General features: G+C 43.1%; 2 protein-coding genes across 7 annotated transcripts in view; both read right to left on the bottom strand.

Annotated features, from left to right (window-relative positions):
* Positions 1 to 7,449, bottom strand: part of DAB1 (DAB adaptor protein 1) — a 1,241,370-nt gene extending 1,233,921 nt beyond the window's left edge. For 5 of the 6 annotated variants that reach the window (XM_017956575.3, XM_021923232.2, XM_017956747.3 and 2 more), the window contains exon 1: positions 7,147 to 7,218. The gene's annotated coding sequence lies outside the window, so the exon portion shown is untranslated. Of the gene's footprint in view, positions 1 to 7,146 lie in introns of all 6 variants that reach the window. The other variant, XM_017956763.3, reaches the window with a different exon arrangement.
* A 3,226-nt stretch (positions 7,450 to 10,675) lies between these two features.
* OMA1 (OMA1 zinc metallopeptidase) overlaps positions 10,676 to 21,969 on the bottom strand; it is a 288,829-nt gene continuing 277,535 nt past the window's right edge. Inside the window, exon 9 of the mRNA XM_021923441.2 lies at positions 10,676 to 10,830. Within this exon, the coding sequence (XP_021779133.1) occupies positions 10,807 to 10,830 (24 nt within the window). The 3' untranslated portion in view covers positions 10,676 to 10,806. The remainder of the gene's footprint in view (positions 10,831 to 21,969) is intronic.

The raw sequence follows: 21,969 nt of genomic DNA on the forward strand, positions 1-21,969 counted from the left end.
ATGTGTTGCACTCAGATGTAAACTTCAGCTTGGTAACATTTTCATTTTAAACCCTCCTTCCTGTCACTTTCCAACTTGGCTGTAAATATTTGCTTGGAGAAAAAATGTCACCAAAGATCTAAGCTCAAGCTTCCAAAAAAGAAAAAAAGATGGTCATTTTGAAATAAGAGGCTGTATTCTGCATTTTAAGTAAACAAAAAGCCTCAACACCTATGGCTCAGAGCTCGTTTCAGAAAAAAAAAAGTTTTTATTTATTAAAAGCCTATGAATACAAATGAATTCTTTATTTGGTATTCATTCTGATGTAAGTCCGCCTGCCCCTTTGAGATGGGAGCCATGTGTGCTTTGCTAAATAAATTGAGAGGTTGTCTGATTTCACTGTTTCTCTTGTCCTCTGCAATATGGCTGGGTTTTCTTTAGTCCCAAGTGAAGAACTATTAATTATATAGGATTCTTGTACTATTGCCAACAAGGAAAGAGCCTAAATGTCACCAAGTAATGATCACCTCCTTGCCCAAACCAGCTAGTGTTACACAGTGGCCCAAGACAGTTTATTTCAATCTGAGAAACATTCTCTTCTATCTTTCACAAGGTGCCTTTCACTCTCAAAGTGCAGGTTCAAATCACAAGGATCACAACTTTACTATTCTGATCACCATATTACAAAACAAGGCAGGTAATATTATCTCATTTCCAGGGAACTGAAAAAGATACCCAGAACCATCAGGTAGCCCTTCTGATGCCTGATAGTGGAATGGAAGAAAAATTCAGGCCCCTGAAAGGCAAACACTATGTCTTTTTAGACAATTATCCTTCTGTGCATAGGACTGACCATGAAAAAAAGAAAACACACAAGAAAAATTTCATCATTTCATGCTTTGCTGAATTTTAAGAGCAGCAACAAGGATCAGTGAAAAAAAAGAGTCTGAAGAAAGAAAATGAGAACAGATGTTGACACCAGACACACAATGTCCCAATCCCAGTCCTTCTCTCACTTGCCTTGTGACTCTCAGCACTCATTTAACATCACTGAGTCTCAGTTCCCTTCCATGGAAATATGGGATTGTTTTGAAAATTGATAGAATAACATATGAAAAGTGCCCATAGGTACAAGGTAGACAGTAAAAACAGCAGATACAAAAGCATCAGCAATGACAATGAGGATGACTGTGGTGATGGTGATGATGGTTCTACTGTTGAGGAACTCCAGGATCTTACACAGGTCCCAGAATCTTATATAACCAGGTAGTAAAGGGCACAGGCTACTCATGCTCAAATCCTAGCTCTACTTTTAAGCTGTGCCTCATATTCCTTATTTATGGAATGTGAATATGAAACAAGTTATTGTATCTGAAGTGTTTAGAGCAACACCTTGCACATAGTAAATATCTCTCTCCCTTAAATAAAAGAGTTGGACAAAAGCTTTTGCAAGTTCAAGCTCTATTATGTCACTTGGTCAGGATTATCAATTTAGAATAAGCACAAGTACTCAAAACGAGTACAGTCTCTAGAGTCAGAAAGACTTGAGTTTATATCCAAGGCACTAACTTGTGCCTAGGACATGTTACTTAATGTCTCTATTCCCTGGTTTCCTTCTCTATTCATTAAAAACTCAGCAAATATTTTACTGATTTTTACTGTGCCAAGCATGTTCCAGGTGAGAATAAACTAAGAGTTATCACACTATTCTTAGGATCGTTAGAAGGATGAAACAGGAGAATACAGGTAGTGTGCTCAACCCAGTGTCTGGCATACAGCGAGCCCTCAATAAATGAGAGTTGTAATTCCACTACTTACCCAGAGGCAGATGCTATCAAAGTCAAGCTCTGGAGGCCTCCAGTAACCACTGCCTCACTGACAAATTATCCCAACACCAACGTTTTTAACCATGCCATCAGGTTTTCCAGCACACCTACAGAACTAGGAACTATGTCTACAACTGCTTACCGAAGTAGCAAGAGACATACTCTGTCCATGGTTCTGATTCAAACAAGAGATGCAGAAGAACAGTATTGGGGAAAAGGGTATATCTTAATGAGACTGTCGCAGAAAACATGGACGCTGCCAGTGCTGTCATCCCTAGACATGAGTGTCAGCAAAACCCACCCCTCTCCAGGAAGCAGCTTCCATCTGCCCCATTCAGTCACTGTACTAAAGTGAAAGCAGAAGGTGGCCAGCTCCTTCCTGGGATCAACTCTCACGTCTAAGGATACAGAATGAGCCCTGGACTCACAGACCTGAGTTCAACATCTTCCATTTCTTCCTGGCTCTGGGAACTTGGCCAGGTCACATTAGCTTATCATATGTGCCTCTGTTTTTCATCTGCAAAAGGACAAGGACACCTAATTGGAAGGGCAACTGTGAAGATGTGGACTAAAGGGCTCCATCAACTCTTAAGCTCTGAACAAATATTGGGCATATGAAGCTGAATTAGATGCCCTGCCACTAGGTGCTCACAGACCCACTAATAGGGTAGAGTGGAAAAAACAGAGGCAACAAAATGAAGGAGATCTGGGTTTGAATCCATCTAGACACTACTATGTTTTTCTTTCTGACCTGACCATTTTATGTAACCTCTTGGAGCCTAGCTTTCTTTATCTGTAAAATAAAGATCACAACACCAGTCACATTGGGCTATTGTGAAGATTAAGGAAACAATTTTTGATGTAATTAAAAATTTAAACCCAACTAGTATGCATGTTCTAGTTATTTAAAAGTAAACCCAACTACCTAGTTATTTAAGTATAAACCAAACAAGTCTCTGTTCATTTATTCCATAGTTTTTGGGCACGTCCTGCACATACAGTATTGTATGAGGTATAAAGATGATGTACCATGAATATATATTGCAAGTTTCCTGCACATAATCTAGTTAGGAAAATATTATGTAAAGTAAAGGAGCAATGCCAATGTTTAATAATGAAGTATTAAACATAGAAGGTATTTAGGTGGGGTGGGGGAAGGGGTTGTCACTTTTTATTTTACACACTTCTGTATTGTTTGAATTTCTAAGAAAAAAAGTTTGTATCAATATTGTTAACAAAAAAAGGAATAAGAGAAAATAAATAAATTTAGAAGGTGTCAAAGATGTTAATCATCCTTTAGAAGCTCTTAAAATGAATGCAGTCATTAAACATCAATCATATGCTTTCGTGCAGAGGACTGTATTATATCCTGAGATTGAATAGGGGAATGAGTAAGTCCCTGCATTGAAGGAAATCTCACTCTAATGGGAGAGATGAACACGTGGAGACTTGTAACACAGCACTACAAGAAGGGCATTTAAAGAGTACTGAGGGAGCATGAGCTTCCTGAGAGAAAGGGACCTCTGAGTGGAAGTCACTTTTAAGATGGATCCTAATGCATGAGGAGAGTCTACAAGACAAATGAATAGGAATGCATTCTCCAAACAGGGAGTGAAAGTAGCACCTGCAAAGGTATGAAAAGCACATGTGTGGTATGAGTGTGTAAGTGCATAGATGTAAGTGCATAGATGTGTGGCATGAGTGTGTAAGTGCATAAACATGAGTGTGTGTGAGGCTGCATGTGATGTTGTGTGTGGGTAGGTGTGCATGTGTGAGTATGGTAGTGAGTGATGTAAGTGTAATGCTGTGTATATGTGTGTGAAGGCATGTCTAATGCTGTGTATATGTATAGAAGGCTGTGTGCGATGCTGTGTGTATGTGCGGGCTGTTTGTATTTATGAATGTGTGAAACTGTGTGTGAGTGGTGTGAATGTAATGTGTATGCATGTCTGTGAGGGTGTGTGTGATTCTGTGTGAGAAGGTTTGTGTGTATGTGCATGTGTAGGTGTGTGGGTGTGAGGGTAGTGTGGGTGTATGGTGTGAGCATGTGTGTGTGTTGTGTGTCACAAGACCATGAGGAGGGAGTAAGACGGCTAGATAGTGAAAGGTCTTGAAGTCCATAGTCAGGAATTTGAACAGTATGCCTTGGGCAATAGGGAGCACTTTATGTTTTGGAACTGGGAGTAACATGATCAAAGCCATGTTCTAGAAAGATGTGTCACATCTGTGGAAGGGCCCATACTGAAGGCCAGGAGATGAGCTGGGAGGCTCTGAGGATGGGCCAGAACAGGGGCAAGGAGGCTGGAGAGGAGAAAATTAATTGAAATCATTTTGTCATCACTGCTAGTTCTGGGTGGCATGTAAGGGTGTTTACTATTCATTTTTCATTCCCCCCCGCCCAGGTTAAATAAATAAATAAATGATACATGATTGTAAAAGTTGTCCATTCGATGGAAGACAGGTCTCAAAACAACAACAACAAAAAACACCTCCTCCAAAGCTGTTGAGAAACCCAGTCTGTCCAAATGGAGTACCCAACTTGATCCAAGCAAGAGCACACTCTCCAGGTTATACAAAGCACATCTGCTAGGCAAACAGCTCCCCTCCCAGCACCAACACCACACCAGCAACTGGAGTCTCCAGTCATGGATGAATGGAGAAACCGAGTTCATGACTTTCTGTGGTACAATGTGTATTTCATAAATAATTGCCTTATTATGTCAAAGCTAAGTTCCAGGCTGCAAGTCTACCTGGAATGTGTCCTGTGCAGTTTGAGATTTTCCTTTACATTTTTTCTAAGCTAGATGGTAAGACTGGTCTTGCTTCATGTGGGCTTTAATCGCTCCCTCTTAGGGCTAGTATTTCCCTCGCTGCTTTTCTTTCCCTTCCTGCATCTCTCCCTTCTTCTCCTCACCACCAACCTCCCCAACCGCCAACCCCCAACCTAGTTCTCTGTCTCTGCTTCCTCTTTCCCACTGTCTGGTTGCATTTGAAGACTTAAGCTATCTCTGTCTCTCTATATCTCTTAGCTCTGCCCCCCACTCACTCCTTCCTTTGCCTCTTCCCCTCTCTTCTTTCTTCTCTGCCTCTATTCTCACCCTGCATCCCTTCCCGGTATGTACAAAAGATTCCATTTTTAAAAAGGAGCAAGGCTTTTGCTAGCACAAGAATCTGATCCACAAATGTGGTCACTGTAAGGCAACTAGCTGAGTCCAGATTCAAGAAAAGAAAAATCTTGTCAAAGAGAGAGTGCTGAATGGTGGCCATTCATTTTGAGGGAGGCGGGTGAATCCTGTGGCTCCCAGTTATCCCTGCACACCAGTATCACCAGGCAGTCTTCCAGCTGGGAAATCCCTATTTGCCAATAAGCCCTGGCCAGCCCTCATTCCTTTCCACTAGGAGCGAGGTGGCACTGTTGCTGTCACATTGCGTGTACTGCTCAGCTACTCCTTCCGTTCAGCTGAGAAAAAGAAAAAGCCATAAAATTCAGAACCAGCTAATGTCAGCACTGCAGGGGATTTCAGAGATCTCTTGGTCCAACCCTTGTCAGGTCACTGGTGGAGAGACTGGGGCCCCATGTCACTAAATGCCAGGGAGATCTATTATTAGAAAACCCAGACCTAGGACCTGTTGCAAAAATCCCTCTGCCCTGGGAACACCTCTAGATTTTGAACAGAATCTGAACAGAAATCTACTATCTAGCATCCGAATGTATAAAGAGATAGAAGCAGCTTAAAATAGAGACAGAAAGAGGTTCAAATGCACATGGTGCAGGTACGAAATTCACTACATGTTCCCTGCACGAAGGATTTGGGCAGGGAAGTGTGTGGAAGATGGGGCTGCAGTGGTAGAGGGCTCCAAGCTCTGAAGACCTTTTTAATATGGCTGTATTGTAATACTGCAGTGCCAAACCCCACCAGTCATTCCAAAAGCAAAAGGAAGCCCCGCTCTGCAGCAGAACTTCCCAGCCCTGGAAACAGATTGTCTTTCTTTTGCACCCATTTAATAACCGCTGTATTTAACATTTTCACGGGAAATGTGCATCCTCGGAAGGCACAGTAAGGAACCTCGGTCTGCAACGACGCGATTCCTCGGACACGAAACTAAAATGCATTCATTGGAACTCAGCCTCCCAAAGCGGAAGCAAAAACACAGCAAGGCGATTTACAGGCAAGAGCCCCTCTGAAAGAGAGGAGAGGAGGGGGCTTGGAAAGCAAGGGGACACACCTTTTCTGAGCTGTTCGAAACAGGCTGCCTGCAAAGTCCACCCATACTGTGCTGCCAAGGGTTAATTTTATCGGCAAAAATTGGTGCACACACACACACTCCTACTGCACCCCCACAACCTCAGCCACCACCACATAGTTGGATCTTTTTAATCTTAAATTCTCAGAAATTCCCTGATCAGCCCTATCTTTTCGGAACAGCCCCTCCACCTGGGCTGGATTCCCACCTCATCATCAGTGAAAGCCCAGAGAGCCGGGCATAATTATTTTCCTACAAGGTTATGCCTAATTGGCCACTAACCTAATTGATTAATCATCTCATTTTTCAAAGCAGCATCAAAGAGCCAAGCTGAGAGGGCAGAAAGAAAGCATGCGTCCAGACGGCGCGAGGGTTAAAATTACAGACTTTGGGTAAGACCCCTGGCCAGCTTGCCTGGTTTCTAGATACAGAAGTGGACAAAAAAGAAATGAAAATGCGGACTGAGCGAGGAAATGCGCAAGACCACAGAAGCACTGAACCTGCCCGGAACCTCAAGGCTACCCAGCTAGCCCGAGTCCAGTCGTCGACGCGGATGAAGTTGTTTCCTCGGAACAGAAAGGGTTAAATGGCTGCGCGTCAACTCGGCCTCAGCTGGGGTGTCAGGGAGCAAGAGCCGCTTGGCTCGGGCGATTCCGCGTGGTGGGGGAAGCCCGAGGGTCGCCCTGGCGCTCCGGCCACAACTTGGCCGGCTCCGTGCGGCAGCCCTCGCCTGCGCCTTTGCGCGCCACCCAAAACTTTGCGCACACTGCAGCCGCCGCCTGCCCACTCTGCGCGGTGAGACGCGCGCCGCCAAGTGCCGCGGGCAGCCCTCCGCAGCCGCCGCGGCAGCCGCTGCCTGGCTTCTGGCTCCAGACTTTTCCCCTGCTGCCTCCAGTTCCCACCCAGGAGGCTCTCTCGCGGCCGCGAGACCGCGGCGCCCAACCCACAGTGGGCAGTGCGGGCGCAGCGTTGCAGACCACCACCTCGCCGGGTGCGGGCAGCGCCCACTGGACGGATGGGCCCCCGCGGCCGCCCCTACCCCGGCGCGCCCACCTCGAGCCTCCCACGCCGCGGCGGGCGCAACATCTTTTCCTACCTCCAGCCGCCGAGGACCACACTCTCCGCTCAGCCCTCTCGACTCATCCTCCGGCTGCAGTAGAGGACGAGCGGGCTCCGCTTTTGTTCCCTGGGGCTGGCAGGTCCGTGTGGGGCCAGGGCGCGCGGGAGATGCCGCGGAGCTGGGTATCCCGGAGAGGGGATGCTCACTCCCAGCAGCTCCGCTGGCAGCAGTAGTGGTGGTGGCAGCAGAGGCAGCGGCAGCAACAGCAGAAGCAGCAGCAGCAGCAGCAGTAGAGATAGTGCCGGCTCTCTGCAGGCCACATCTTTCATACCTTATACATCACTACCGCATTCCCCCGAATAGGGGAGCCCCTCAGCATTTCGCTACCTAGCGCGGAATGCTGTTGCCCGAAGAGGTGGCGCGGCCTGACCGACCTGGCCTGAATGTGAGCTCTGAGTGGGAAGGACCTCAGCACCCACTCGCAGACTCCCTTCTCTGCTACGGTCACAGTGAGGTCTACAACTTGTAGCCATTCTGCAGTCTTCACCGTTTGCAGTGCTCAGTGTCTGCTCCCCTGGGAAGTATGGGCTTCGGGTTAAGCAAAAGTGATTTACTAGGGAGAGCCCTCTCTGAGCTGCCTCTAGGGTCTTGGCCTGCATGTGCTTTTACACAGCCTCCTCCTTCTTGGGGTGTTCACAGGTGCAAGATTTTGCAGCAGCAGACACACACTCTCCTGCAGGTACATAAACCCCTGAGACATGTTATGCACACCCCACAATCAAGTGTGTGGGCACTGAAGCAGACAGACCACAGTTTCGGTTGTAGCTGTGTGGTCTTATCAAACGACCAAATGATTGAGCTTCCATTTCTTCATCTACAAAATGGGAACCATATGTCTCATAGAATTGTCATAATCACATGAGACAAGCACAGAGCTTGACACATGGTAAGTTATAGCAAAACATGAGTTTTTCTTCCTTCATCCGACGCAGGTCTGCCCTTCTTGAGGTAATTATATATCAGTAACAATTCACTCATCAATAAATATTTTTGTGTGCTTACTATGAGCCAACCTCTACTTTATGGAGACGGGCAGAACATTCAAAAGAACACAGACAAGTAATTTTTATTCTCTTGTAACCTGCTCTCTAGTAAGGCGGAAAATAAACAAGTAAATCAGCAAGAAGCTATTGGATAGTAATTATCACTATTGACCAAAATTTAAGTAGATGACGACATGTGATAGAAAATGACTGGGGTAGGACATCAGGCTGGGCGTTTGGGAAACAGCCCTCTAAGCACATGACCACTGATCTGAGGTCTGTATGATAAGGAACCAGTCATTAGAAATAGAGAGAACAAGTGCCAAGGCCCTGAAGAAGGAACAGGTTGAATGTGTTTGAATAGCAGGAGGAAGGAAGTGTGGCTAGAATGTAGCAAGAGTGATGAGTTGGTGACATGAGATTAGGTGGAGAGGGAAGCTGGTCTTATGGGGAAAGATCAGTAAGGGAAATTGATTTGATGCCAAGTTTGGAGTTTTGGGGGTTAAATAGAGATGTCACAGTTACAGGATTGGAGACAGTGTGATTTTTATTTGTAAAAGCTCACTCCAGCTGCTGTGCAGAGAATGTACTGAAGGGGGCATGAGTGGAAGGAGAGGATCCAATCAGAGTGTCCCACAGTGCTGAATAAAAGTCCCTTTCAAGTCCCTGACCTCCACAACCACAGCAACTTCCCCTCTGCCTGTAGTTCCACTAGGAAAAAAGGCCACTGCACAGCTACCCTGGAAGCCTGGGTATGAGTTTCTCCTACCACTCTCTGAGTATCCTTTTCCTTAACTGGAAAATATAAATAATAACATATATATTCTCATAAAATTATTGTGAGGATGAAATGTGACAAGGAAAGCACCTAAGGGGCTAAATGACCATTAATTTCATGTTCAACATTTCTCTACTTTCAGGTTTTCAAGGAGCCTCTGGAGTGCTCCTACAACCCTTCTGTCCTGTCCAGGATCAGGCAGGGGTTGCCTGTTTGTTGAATCCACGAAGAGCTTCTCTCAGCATCTGGGATGCTTGCATTTGTAATGCCAGCCCCTGAACACATCTGTCTTTTTCTCAAGCAGGAAATATTTCGAGCAGGAAAGATTTTCATTTTGTTTAGGTCCTTTCGATTTTTTTCTGTCTGCCACCCTCATCTAATTTGAAGCATGCAGGACATCATCATATAAACCACTCAAGGTATAAAAATAGAAAGGAAAACAGAGCTGTTGGGGGATGTGTAGAGCCAGGGATGGCAAGAAAGGAAAACAGACAGTCCTTTCTCTCTTAGCAACAGGAGGAAAGGTTCTCAGCTGAGACACGTGATAATTTCTGATATCAGTATAGTGTAACAGATTCCAGAGGCCTCCAGGATCTTGCTCCCCACTGCTACCACGGAAACTCAATGAGATAAAATAGGCATGATTTGATATTGCCCCCCTTTGACAGATGAGAAAGCTAAACCCCAGACAGGTGAAGTAGCAGAGCTGGAACTTGGACCCAGGTGCTCTTGACTTTCTCCTTCTCTATGCCCAGGTGCTTCAAATGACCCCAACCTTAATGGTGTTGCCTAATTCTCAGGGCCCCGAAGCACTTATCCAATTGAGACCCAGAACTGTAGATCTCCAAGACAGTCAATTCATTCCCTTGCGCCCAACTCAATGTACTGCACTTCTCTCCATGTTTCTCCAAGCTAGTTTCTCCAACTCCAAAACTAGGACATTGAAGTCCAGATAGGGATCTTAAATGTTAAGTGGTCATAGAAACTTGCTCACTACTGCTTGGTTGGAAATCAGGGAGAGAACAGTTGCTAATTGATGTGCCTTTGGGTTGCTGCATGGGAATCAGAGAGAGTGTGCGATCCGACTTCGAATCTCTCCTGTCATTTATTGTGTTTCTAAGCAAGTTATGAACCTCTCGAAGTTTTAATGACCTCATCTAAAGAATTGAATCACTATCTGCCCCAGGAGCTGTGAAGACTAAAGGAAATGCTCTAAGGATTTGCTCAGTTATCTGTCTATATCCTTAAATATTAGTATCATTTTCTCTCTAGCCACCCCCACCACCATAGGCAACTGGTTAACAACTGACTCTGATTGTTGTTAACAAGCCTGATTAACAATAAAGCCCTGAGTCATGGCATTTGCCAATTTCCTGAGTGTAAATATCCTCACCCTGGCTGATTTCAAGGTACCAAAAAAGTGTCAGTGAATGTGGAATTAAGAAGAGGTGTGCACGGTCAGTTATTGTGAGCTTGTACTACTAGCTGGACCCAATACATCACCACTGATAAAAATCAGCCTCAAATAGTTGGGCTGCCCTTGACAGTTTAGAGAGCCCTTTATTTTAGATTATTTCCTGTGATATTCACAAGAATCCTTGAAGGGAAATTATCATCCCTATTTCCCCAACTGAAAGACGGTAAAAGTGAGAACCAGAGAGACTGACTGACTTGCTCAAAGACAGACAGCTAGCTAGTAAGTAAGAGTTAAGATTCAATCCTGAGCTTTCTGGCTTCAAATCTAGGGACCCTTCTATGCTCTGTACCATACATTACCTGGGTGATCACTGCACAAGCTCTGCAGATGTCTTTCTCTTTCAGGGCCATGATACTAGGACCTGCGCTTCTGTTTTTCGATTGGACAGGCAAGAATAGTCATCCCAGCCCTTCGCAGATACCCTGAGAATCAAATGAGATAATGCAGATGAAAATAATTTGCAAAGCACCCTACAAGGATAAAAGTATGAATATTATAGTTAGTGGCTGGAGAAAAAATATGGAGACAACAAATCCCAAGCCCTAGAGGAACTTACAAACCACAGAAGAGGCAGGACCACCCTGCACACATTCACCACGTTCACTTCAGATCCACACTCAAGGGGAAACATGCAATAAGATATTGATTCAGTCCCTTTTAAAATGTATATTAGTATAAAGACAATGGGAATGTGAAGGATAAAATGATGTGATTTTTAATTACAGGCATAGCCAGAGTTGTTTTTCAGAAACCTTGTTGCTTTTCTCTCTTGCTGTTTGTAGAAATACAGTTATTTCCTACTCCAGTGCTGCCCCCTACCCCACCCACCTCCTTTGAGAGAGGTCGAGATCACCAGTCTAAGGCAAAGGGAATTTATTAAGGCAAGACAGAGGCGTTTGTCACTTGGCAGTCCAGAGTGAAGCCAGCTTGTTTCCATCGATGATGTCATCATGTCTGTGAACTCTCTTGCTTGCTTGTTCATTCTATCTCTCGCTCTCTCTCCTTCTCCACCCCCCCCCCCCCCCCCCCATTTCAGAAAGCTTTCTTCCTATAGAAAGCAGGAAGGGTCATGGCCACCAAGAGCTGTAGGCTTATATCATCTCAGGAAAGAAATATTCTCTCTCCCAGTCTCAAATTTATACAAAAAATAAAATGTTCGGCTTGTCCTGGATTGTCATGTGCCTAATCTCTGCTAGAGGGACTACAACTGACCAAGTCTGACACAGAATGAATCTTGTGGCCAAACTTCATGGAGTGGAGGAGATGTGGTCCCCCAAAGGCAGGAAAGTCCTTTTACCAGATAAAAGGAAGGAGTACTGGGGAGACAAAATTAACAGGCATCCACTGTGGTGACAGAGTCAAAACTCAAATAGTGCTTGTTAAACGCCTCTTCCACTTTCATTTAATTTTCATAATAAGCCTGTGAGGTAAGAATTATTATGTCTGTTTTGCAAATAGGGAAACTGAGACCTGAAGAAATCAAACTAATGTGCCTAAGCTCCCCTGTTCCAAGGTACCAAAGTCAGGATTCGATTCTGACACTTCTTGGCCCCACTGCCTGCGCTCTTTCTACTGCATTTTCTGCAGGGCCTGTGGCCATGGAGTTCAGCTCTGGGGTCTGTGAAATGAGGGTATCCCTTCAGGCTCAGCCCTTCTGAGAGGGAGAGAGGGGACCAAGAGCCGTGTGCTACCTCTCAGACAAGGCGTGTTTTCTCCCTCTCCAGTGCAAGTTTAAGAGAACACTCTTCACTATCATTGGCATTGTTGCCATAGTCTATGGGTACACGGTTGCCAGGGTGATTAGAGGGATTGCAGTGAAGATGGATCCTTCAGAAAAGGCACCATGGCAGCTCTGCGGAGTACTGAAGCCGGTGTGTGCCTGCCCTTGCAACTATGAGCTTCTGTCTCCAGTCTTGTGTGCCATCTACCCATTTTCCAAGGGCCAGCAGCCAGCCAGTGCAGTGCCTTTACAGGCTTCTGGCAGAATTAAGAAAAGAAGAAGGAGAGATACAGAGGGATGAAAGGTGGAAAAGAAATGGTGGGTGCTTTAGGGAATTAGCAGATGTTAAACTGTGGAGATTTATTCAGAAATGTGTTCAGATGATAATCAGAAGCATCCATACAATGCTGCAATTTATGATATACCTACTGTGTGCATTAGCTCATTGAAACCTCCCCAAAGTTCTCACAGTGTTATTTTAGCACTATGTTTATATTGTGTGTTTGTCTGTCCATCCCCACTAGTCTGGGAGATCTTTGCAGTCATGGGCTTTTTATTGTACATCTCTGTATCACCAAAAGTCTCCAGACTGGCTGGCACTAATATAGGCTTGGAAAACATTTGACAAATGAATGAACATGATGTATAAGTGCATGATCAAGAACCCATACAGGATATCTGATTCCAAGTCCACAAATTGATCTCCCCCACCTTTCTGAACTCCTATAAAAATTATGGTCGGGCAATTAATTTAACACTCATATGCTGACTTGCGCCATCTCTTGAGTTGTTGTATTGAACTATAATTTGAATTTTTTATTGTTATTAAACATTTCACAAGGGGATTTATGTCTTGTTTTCACAACTAGCCTGTGAGCTCATTCATTCATGCAATAGCATTCACTGAATTATGCACTGGGCATTGTTACACGGGTTGTTCCACTTAACCCTTTCTTCTTCTCCAAGAGTATAATTATCCAGAGCCTACTGTGTGTCAAAGGCACTGTGTTCAGTGTGTGATATCATATATTCTGACAATTCAAAATCTTCAGCCAAGTTGCAAACTCAAAAACTTTAAAGGCCACATTAGTAAGCTGAAGGAGTGAAGCAGTTGACAACTAGGAGAGAGTGAGTTTATTTGGACAGGGCTTCTACAGATGACCTTGCAGCCTGTGCATCATACAAAGGTCTCCAGATGAAGACATGAGGATGCCCTAAAATCCAGCCTGCTCTCCAAACCATGCGTCAGGGTGTGGGACTATGACTGCATGCAGGTATTAACACCTTATTTATTTATTTTTTTTTCCTGAAAAGCACTTTAGCTTGCTAGGCCCCACACCTGAGGCTGCAATTGGTCAAAAGGGCTACTCTCCTAATTTGCATGAGGGCACAGCATGTGCTAAGGGAGGACCTGTCATTTATGGTGTGTGTTGGGGATAGGAAGGAAATAAACTTTAGGTTGCACCTCCCCATTAAGGTCACTAAAATTCAATTAAACAGATTGCTGCACAAATAAAATACTTCTGTAAAACATATTCCACTTAGAGCAACCCCTAGTTTCTAGCTGATTCTTTAAACAACTCTACAAAACAGACATTAGCCGTGTAATTTTACAGTTGGGGCAACTAGACCTCAGAGAATTGAAATGACCCCATGACGTTATGGTTTATGATGTAAGGCCCCAAAAGGTTACGTGCATCTGGAGCTAGGAATGTAATTCAGCTTCTAGCGAGTGACAGGACCTGGGCCCCTTCCACTTGATCTTGATCTTCTTGCAGGATTCCAGGCTTTGAGTGTGGTGCTTAGTTGGTGCCAGGGAAGATGAAGACTTGCTTATTTGGATTTTAAATTTGTACTGTTGCCGTGGATGGGGAGGGAAGGTTCACCCCCAACACATTCCTTGTACACATGCACACAAATGCATTCAAGGATAATTTGAGGTTCCCCAGGACAGGCACTCGTCAGCTCTCCTGTCCCAGCGTTGCTATGGCGGGTGTCTTCACACACCAGGAGGAGTCTGAGAACCCCGTGAAGGAGCAGCTGTGTCTGTCAGCCTCACAGGCAGTGAGGAGTCGCTGCAGACAACAGACACGCCGGGGGCACCAAGGACCCATTCTGTTTACTTTGCCTCCCTACTGCTCAGTTGTTCAGTCCAATCTGTTTCAGGACTTCAGTCAATGAAAAGAGTGAAAAAGAAAATCTTTTTAAACCAACAGGCTGAGATATTTTGCAGGTCTAGCTGGGAGCTTCCTGGAAAAATGAACCAAATGTGGCTTTGAATGCCACAGACGAAATGAGGATTCTAATTCCAGCTCTGCTGTAAATCACTGTGTGGTCTTGGACTGGGCAGTTACCCTCTCTGGACTCATTTTTCATAAACACCAGGCACAGACAAGGTGGTCTCTGAGGTTCCCGGCAGTTCTATGGGCTATGGCTTGATAACTCTCTGCAAAACTAGACACAGAGATAACAGCAAATATTGGAGCAGAGAATGTCCACTGGAGAAAGAGGAAGGTTTGGCAGTTAGGTAAGGAACCCAAACCTCAAACAGATTCAACACTGACATCATTAATTGAATTTCCTGTTTGTAAAGAAGCAGCACTGTCCTCTACTAACAGGAATAAGGACTTCAAAATCAAAGTGCCCTGAGTTCAATTCCTGCCTCTGCCCTTAACATTCAGTAGATAATTATTTAATGAATGATCTCACTATGTGTCCTTGGGCAAATTGCTTACCTTTCCCGAGCTGTGGTTTCCTCTATTCTTAAGTGAAACAATAGTAATGCTGGTTTTACAGATTTAAATTTTACAGGATTATAAAATTAAATAAGGTGATATAAGTGACCCATAGTAGGCACTCAAAAGTATTAGCTTTCTTTCTATCTTCCCTTTTCTTGTAGGTATGTGCTATGAAACTGCAAAAAGCTTAAACAAACTGGAACAGAGACATAAGATCCAGAGATGGAGCAGTGTGCATATGCCCGAAGGTGATTTAGTGGGTCAGGGAGATAGGACAGGATTTCATGAGAAGTTCCTTACTCAGAATTCTCTAAGAGATGCTTGGAAGTTTGGGACATTCTACCTGTATTTCTTCTGCCTGCCTTCCCTATGCTCAGGCCTGTTGGTATCTTACCCATTGTTCAGGGCTCAGTTCAGAGACTACTTTCTCTTTGAAGATTCTCATGATGCCTGAGCTATATGTAAGCTTTACTTCTCTGAACTTCCCCCAGTGCTTCAAGTGTGCATCCATTCCTTTGGACTTTGTGCTATAGCCATTTGCCTCCAAATCTAACATCCCCTATAGGCCATAAGTTCCTGTAGGTTAGAGACCAAGTGGGTCTCACTTATCTCTGTACAGATATATCCAAAAGATGTAGGTCCTGGCACAGAGAATAGCACAGTCAATATGTGTGAAATAACTGACCAGGCTACCTAAGAGGAAATTAGAGAGTGGATGGGAGAAGATGCATGATTTTGACAGACTCTTCCAAAGTCAATTAAAGAGTCCTAATTCTTTGTTCAAACCATGAAAAGCAGGCAAGATACAGCTTTATCCACAAAGAATGGTCTGGTTAGGAGCTGGGCTGGCCTAATTGAAATAATAAAGTAACAATGATAGATAACACTTACATAGATCTTACTAGGGACCAAGCATTGCTTTAAGTGACTTATACATATTAACCCATTTAACCTTCACAATAATCCTATGAAGCTAAGACCATTACTAAACCTATTTATGACTTAAAAATTTGAGGCTCGAAGACTACAATAATATACCTGAGAACCCTCAGCTTGTAAGTAGGAGAGCTGGGATATAAACCCAGGAAGTCTTACTCCAAAATCCACATGGTGTTCCCTAAATACAGAAGGAAAATTCCCTGTGGCCCAGAAAACTATGAAATTATGTTCCCTGGGAACTCAGGCAAATCACTAATCATTGTTGGACTCTTATTTCCCCCCATCAGAAGGTGGTTTCAGAGCCGCCCTTCTCACCCTCGCAAGGCCCTTTACACAACGTCATGCATCAGCTTGAGGCACCAGTTTAGGGAGAGAATAGAAAGGAGACTAAAACTGGCCAGTATAGAGGGGAATCTGGGCCCCTTTCCTGTTTCTTGAAGGTGATCCTGTCTGCCTTCCATGCACAGAGAGGCCGCAGCTGGGCCCTCCCACCACTCTCACCTCTTCTCCCAGCCATAGGCTAATAATGAAGCAACATACACATGGGGCAGTATGCCCATCCCTTTCTTCCATATCATCCTTACTGCCTAATCATAAGCCTAAAGTAATGTGCCTGTTGTGGCTAGCACATTGACCTCCTCAACTCCAAGTCTGGCCACTCTCCAGCCAGCACACTCAGTCCAGTCAAACCAAACCCCTGCAGTTCCTCAAAGTGCTTTTTAAAAATTTTTCTCATGCCTTCTATTATACATATGTGCACACTGTTTTTCTAATCGCTATGTGTTGTCCCTCACCTGAATCTACGCCTCTGACTTCCGCTCGTCTTTGAAAAATTAGCTCAGGCATCATCTTCTTTAAGATTTCCTTGGGACTCAACCTCTGCCATGCTCTACCTCACACCCTCATCTGTGTTTCTTTATCTGTGATGACACAGTATTGTCATTCTCCCTTTGCTTCCCTGGCTTCCCAAGAGTCCATAAAACCCTGAGGACAGAGACTGTTTCTTTTGTTTCTCTTCTTCAAACTGGGAGTAGAGGTGCTCAATAAATATTACTACATAAATAATAATTTATGTGCAATAGTTTATCACATAATTGCAATGTATACAGCACTTCATACTTTTATCAGGCTTATCAGGAATATAAGGTAGATATTTGTGGGTATTTGTATCCTACAACAGAAACAAAGTTTGGCCATATCCCCGAGTTAAAAAAACTAAACTAGGGCTGAAGCCCTAGTCCTATGTCTTTAAACTGCATTCAGTGAACCCCAAATAAATAAATTTTTCCCTTCCTAGGTTTTGGAAAAATTGAAAAATAAATAACAGTAAAGAGAGAGACCAAAGTGTCAACTATATTACTGCTAGAGGCCAAGTTGGAGGACATGGCCTTAGGTCCCTTAGCCAAGTGACTTGCAAATATCTAACTCTAGAACTGGACAGACAAGCCCACCAGTCCAAGGCATTCCTGAATTGCCTTACCTGATACCTGCCAGGTAAGACCTAAGGAATGAGTAAGCAGAGAGGAACAAATGCTCTCTGCAGATAGACCTCTCCTGAGAGAGAAGGAAGATGGATCTGAGTGAGCGCACCTAGTTATTGTTTCCAAATTTGTCAGCCAGAAAAAGTACTTTAATTCCCCCTGAGAAGGGGCAGAGAAAGGCCAGATTCATGCAAAGAGAAAATCCCTTCTCATAGAAAGCCAGAGTGAGAAAAAATGCTTGCATAACTCTAATAATAACCCAAAAGACAAGCTTTGAGAGCATTTGTTTTGTTTTGTTTTTGTTTTAGTAGAGGGTCGTTCTCCCTATGTTGCTCAGGCTGGTCTTGAACTCCTGGGCTCAAGCAATCCTCCTGTCTTGGCCTCCCAGAGTGCTGGGATTACATGGATGAGCCACCATGCCCAGCCTTTCAGACTAACTTGAAGAAAAGTTCCATTCCTCAGATACCCCCAGGTAGAATTTACCAAACCTATTCATGGATTTTTAATTTTTGCAAAAATAGTAAGTTTGCAATCTCTATAAAACATCCAAGCAATGGTGTCTGAGAGACAATTGAGTCTATATTCCCATAGTGCAGAAGTTAGGCCTGGGCTTAATCTGTTATTGTAGGAGGCATCAATCTATAGAGGTAATCAAAAAGAGGAGAGTAATGATACTCCCCAGATAGAATAGATAAAGTGAGAATAGAAATACACTTAAACTCAGTCCCCTAGAACACTATCAGTTAAGGGACAGAAAAAGAGGAAGAGCCTATAGAGGGCACTAAGGAGTGGCCAGAGATGTCAGAGGAAAGATCTGAGAAGAATTGGCTGTGTGAGTCCAAGGAAAAGGAGGTCACAATTGAGGAAGGGGCCGTCAGTGTCCTGTGTTCCTGAAGGATCAAACCTGATCCTCCCTCCTCCAACAAAAGACCTCAGTTGGTCAGGAGATAGAGACCATCCTGGCCAATATGGTGAAACCCCATCTCTACTAAAAATACAAAAATTAGCTGAGTGTGATGGCGTGCACCTGTGGTCCCAGCTACTGGGGAGCCTTGGCAGGAAAATTGCTTGAACTCGGGAGGCAGATGTTTCAGTGAGCCAAGATTGCACCACTACACTCCAGCCTGGCAACAGGGTGAGATTCCATCTAAAAAACAAACAAACAAACAAACACCCTCAGTTTCCTCACCTGCAAACTGAATATAATAAATAACATCTTCCTAAAGCACTCATTAGTACTGGACTGTTAATGAGTATTTGATTTTCTCATTTTTGGCACATTAGGCACAATTATTCATCCCAATTAACATAGGCAAGGACCTCTGATTTGCTTCATCCAATAAAATATAGACAGAAGTAATGTGTAGCATTTCCAGGTAGAAGCTTTGGGAGTTAGTGTGTGCTTTACCATTTTCTCTTCCCTCTCTGTCATGACAATCTCAATGTTCTTAAGTAGCTTCCTTGTCACTCTGAGTCCAAGAGTGAAAACAAAGATAACATTGAGTAGAGTCAGCAGCCAACCTGTGATGAATATGTAGCATGAGCAAGAAATAAACCTTTGTTGTTTCAAGCCACCTAGATTTCTGGAATACTTGTTACTGAGTAATAATTTAACCTATTCTTACTGATTCACTACCTTGTAAAATTACTGCAAGAATTATATGCAAAAATATGTAATATGGCATAGAGAACAAGGTAATATGGAAGACAGAAGCCAATTAGTAAATAATGATTCCTTTTACTTTTGGGGAGCTATAAAAAGTCCTGCTGTTTGGATAAGAAATACTGGGAGTTTTCCGTAGGATGCAGAAATTGTTTTAATAGTAATTGATGATTATAAGTCATGTTGCTATAAAGACACATGCACACGGATGTTTATTGTGGCACTATTCACAATACCAAAGACTTGGAATCAACCCAAATGTCCATCAGTGACAGACTGGATTAAGAAAATGTGGCACATATACACCATGGAATACTATGCAGCCATAAAAAAGGATGAGTTTGTGTCCTTTGTAGGGACATGGATGCAGCTGGAAACCATCATTCTCAGCAAATTATCGCAAGAACAGAAAACCAAATACCACATGTTCTCACTCACAGGTGGGAATTGAACAATGAAATCACTTGGACACAGGAAGGGGAACATCACACACCAGGTCCTATTGTGGGGAGGGGGAGGGGGGAAGGATAGCATTAGGAGATATACCTAATGTAAATGACGAGTTAATGGGTGCAGCACACCAACATGGCTCATGTATACATATGTAACAAACCTGTACATTGTGCACATGTACCCTAGAACTTAAAGTATAATAAAAAAAATAGTAATTGATGATAGCTGACATTTATTGAATCATTGTTTTGTTACAAGCCAGATTCTGGATATAGAAAAATTCCTTGCTCTTGCTAGCTTATTTCTCTGTCGTTTATTTTTCTTCTCCCTGAATCACTTCCAGTGATCCTTTTCAACCAACTAGATAATGTATATCTCAGGGCAAAAAGGGGCTCTGGAAATCATGTAGCTCAATGTCTGCCCAATGTCGGAGCTTCCTTTACAATCTCCCTGGTATGTAGACATCCAAATTTTGCTAAATCAATCTCTATGGCAGGTTGCTTGCTACCTCATGAGGCAGTTGCTAGACCGTAAGTTCTGAAACGTTAGGGCCCATGTTTGTTGTGTTCACTTTGGAATTTCCTGTGGCCAGCATAGTACCTGGCAACATAGTGGAAAGTAAATAAGTATATGTTTAAAAAAAGAATGACCATACAAACCAACATTTACTTAGCTCTAATTTTTATATTCCTTGTCTGTAAAAAGGTAGTAACAATACTAACCTCAGAAGACTTGGTAATGCATGTACCTGATATATCGCAGAAGCTATATTAGTATTATAAGGATATATCCCTTATCTCATTTCTTCTTCTGAAACAAAGCACAACCTAAACGAATGTTGGAATACAAATTGAGCCATTCACTGGTCTTCCAACTAATATTTCATAGGCAAATTTCTGGGTAATTCCTGGAACAAAAGCATGATATATATAGTGTGCACTTATAATCATGTACTTGCAGATTTTGGAAGGCAGTATAGTTCAACGATGAGAAACTCAAGCTCTAGAGTCTGACAAAATTGGATGAAAATGTACTCCTTGTGGATTGCCTGACCTTACAAGTTTCCTATACTCACCAGTAGCCATCAAACCTTCTTATCTTTAAATGAGGATACCTCATAGGGTTGTTGCAAGGTCCAAAGAAAATAAAATGACGTAAAGTGCTCAGCACAGAGTCTGCAACATAGCAAACATTTATTAAATATGTGATATTGGTGTTACTCATGTAGGATGTTAAGAGACCTTAGAGACCATCTATTCTTAGAGACCCCCAATCAATTCACAAGAGCTAGATAATTAGATCCTGTCTATAATGTGTTGACTTTCACTACCTCTCACTTCCATAAATAGATATAGTCATCTTTGACGATTCTGATATATGAGTTAGGGTAATAGTGGCCACTGTAACAAAGAAATCTAAAGTGTATATGGCTCAGATATACTCATATAAGTTATTTTTCATTCAAGTTCAGACTTGGTTTTCCCAATTGGTTGGTGGCTTTCCTCCAAGTGATGATTTAGGGGCATAGGTTATTTGTGTCTTCAACACATGGCTTCCAAGGACATCAAGCTTGCCCACATCAAACTATTAGGAAAGAAATGAGGAAGTGGTGAAGCTGTGTCTGTTTTTTAATTTTCATGCCATTGAAGTGACACACATCTCTTCTGCTCACACTTTTTTTGGGTGAGAACTAATCACATGGCACCATCTAAGTGCAGGGAGTGCTGGGAAATATAATAGCTATTTGGCTTGGCAGCTATCTCCCAGTGGGCACTCTATTCTAATTCTATTAAAGGAGAAGCATGAATTTTGATGGTCAATTAGCTGTATCTCTCATAAGTGATAAGCCTATTGTTGTCTGTATTTTCTTTGCTGTGATTTGCACAGTCCTAGAAGAAAGGTTTTAATTTAAACATAAACATCCCTAAAGCAGTATATTACCATGTGGTATAACTCATAACAATTTCAAATGAATGTCACAATGGAGGCAAGAAGTAGAATGTAGAATGTGTTGGGAAAGGGAAGGAAGAAGTGATAGAAGAAACAAGAGAAAGTTAGAATTGAGTAGAGCTAGGAGAGGGCACTTTACACACAAAATTTATGATCCTCACAAGAATCCTTTAGGGAGAATGTATTTCCCATTCAATAAACAAGGAAACTGAGGCTCAGAGAGGTGGCATGGCTTGCCCAAGGTCACACAACGTGAAACTGCAGAGAACAGATTCGATCCCAGATTGGTCTAAAGGCAAATCAAACGTTCTCTTTCTCTCCTTATTTCTCTCTCTCTCAAGGCAAACTTAAGAGGAGTGTCTTAGTGTAACTCTTTCAGTCTTCCTCACCAGCCTGCTCTGTTCTCTAGTTGGCCAAACTTTGATCAATTCCCTTTCTTCTATAAGGAGTAATCTTGCAACTGGTTTTTAATTCCCACTTCCATTGACATTGCACTGTAGTCTTATCCATAAGTATAATTACAAGGATAATCTAATGCTTACCCACTTTTATTAACTTCTCTAATCAAACCAGAAATTTTTTTCATATTATATGAAGGGATATTAATAAATTCTGTT

This window comes from Papio anubis, chromosome 1, assembly GCF_008728515.1.
Source record: "Papio anubis isolate 15944 chromosome 1, Panubis1.0, whole genome shotgun sequence".
In the NCBI taxonomy this organism is placed as follows: Eukaryota; Metazoa; Chordata; class Mammalia; order Primates; family Cercopithecidae; genus Papio; species Papio anubis.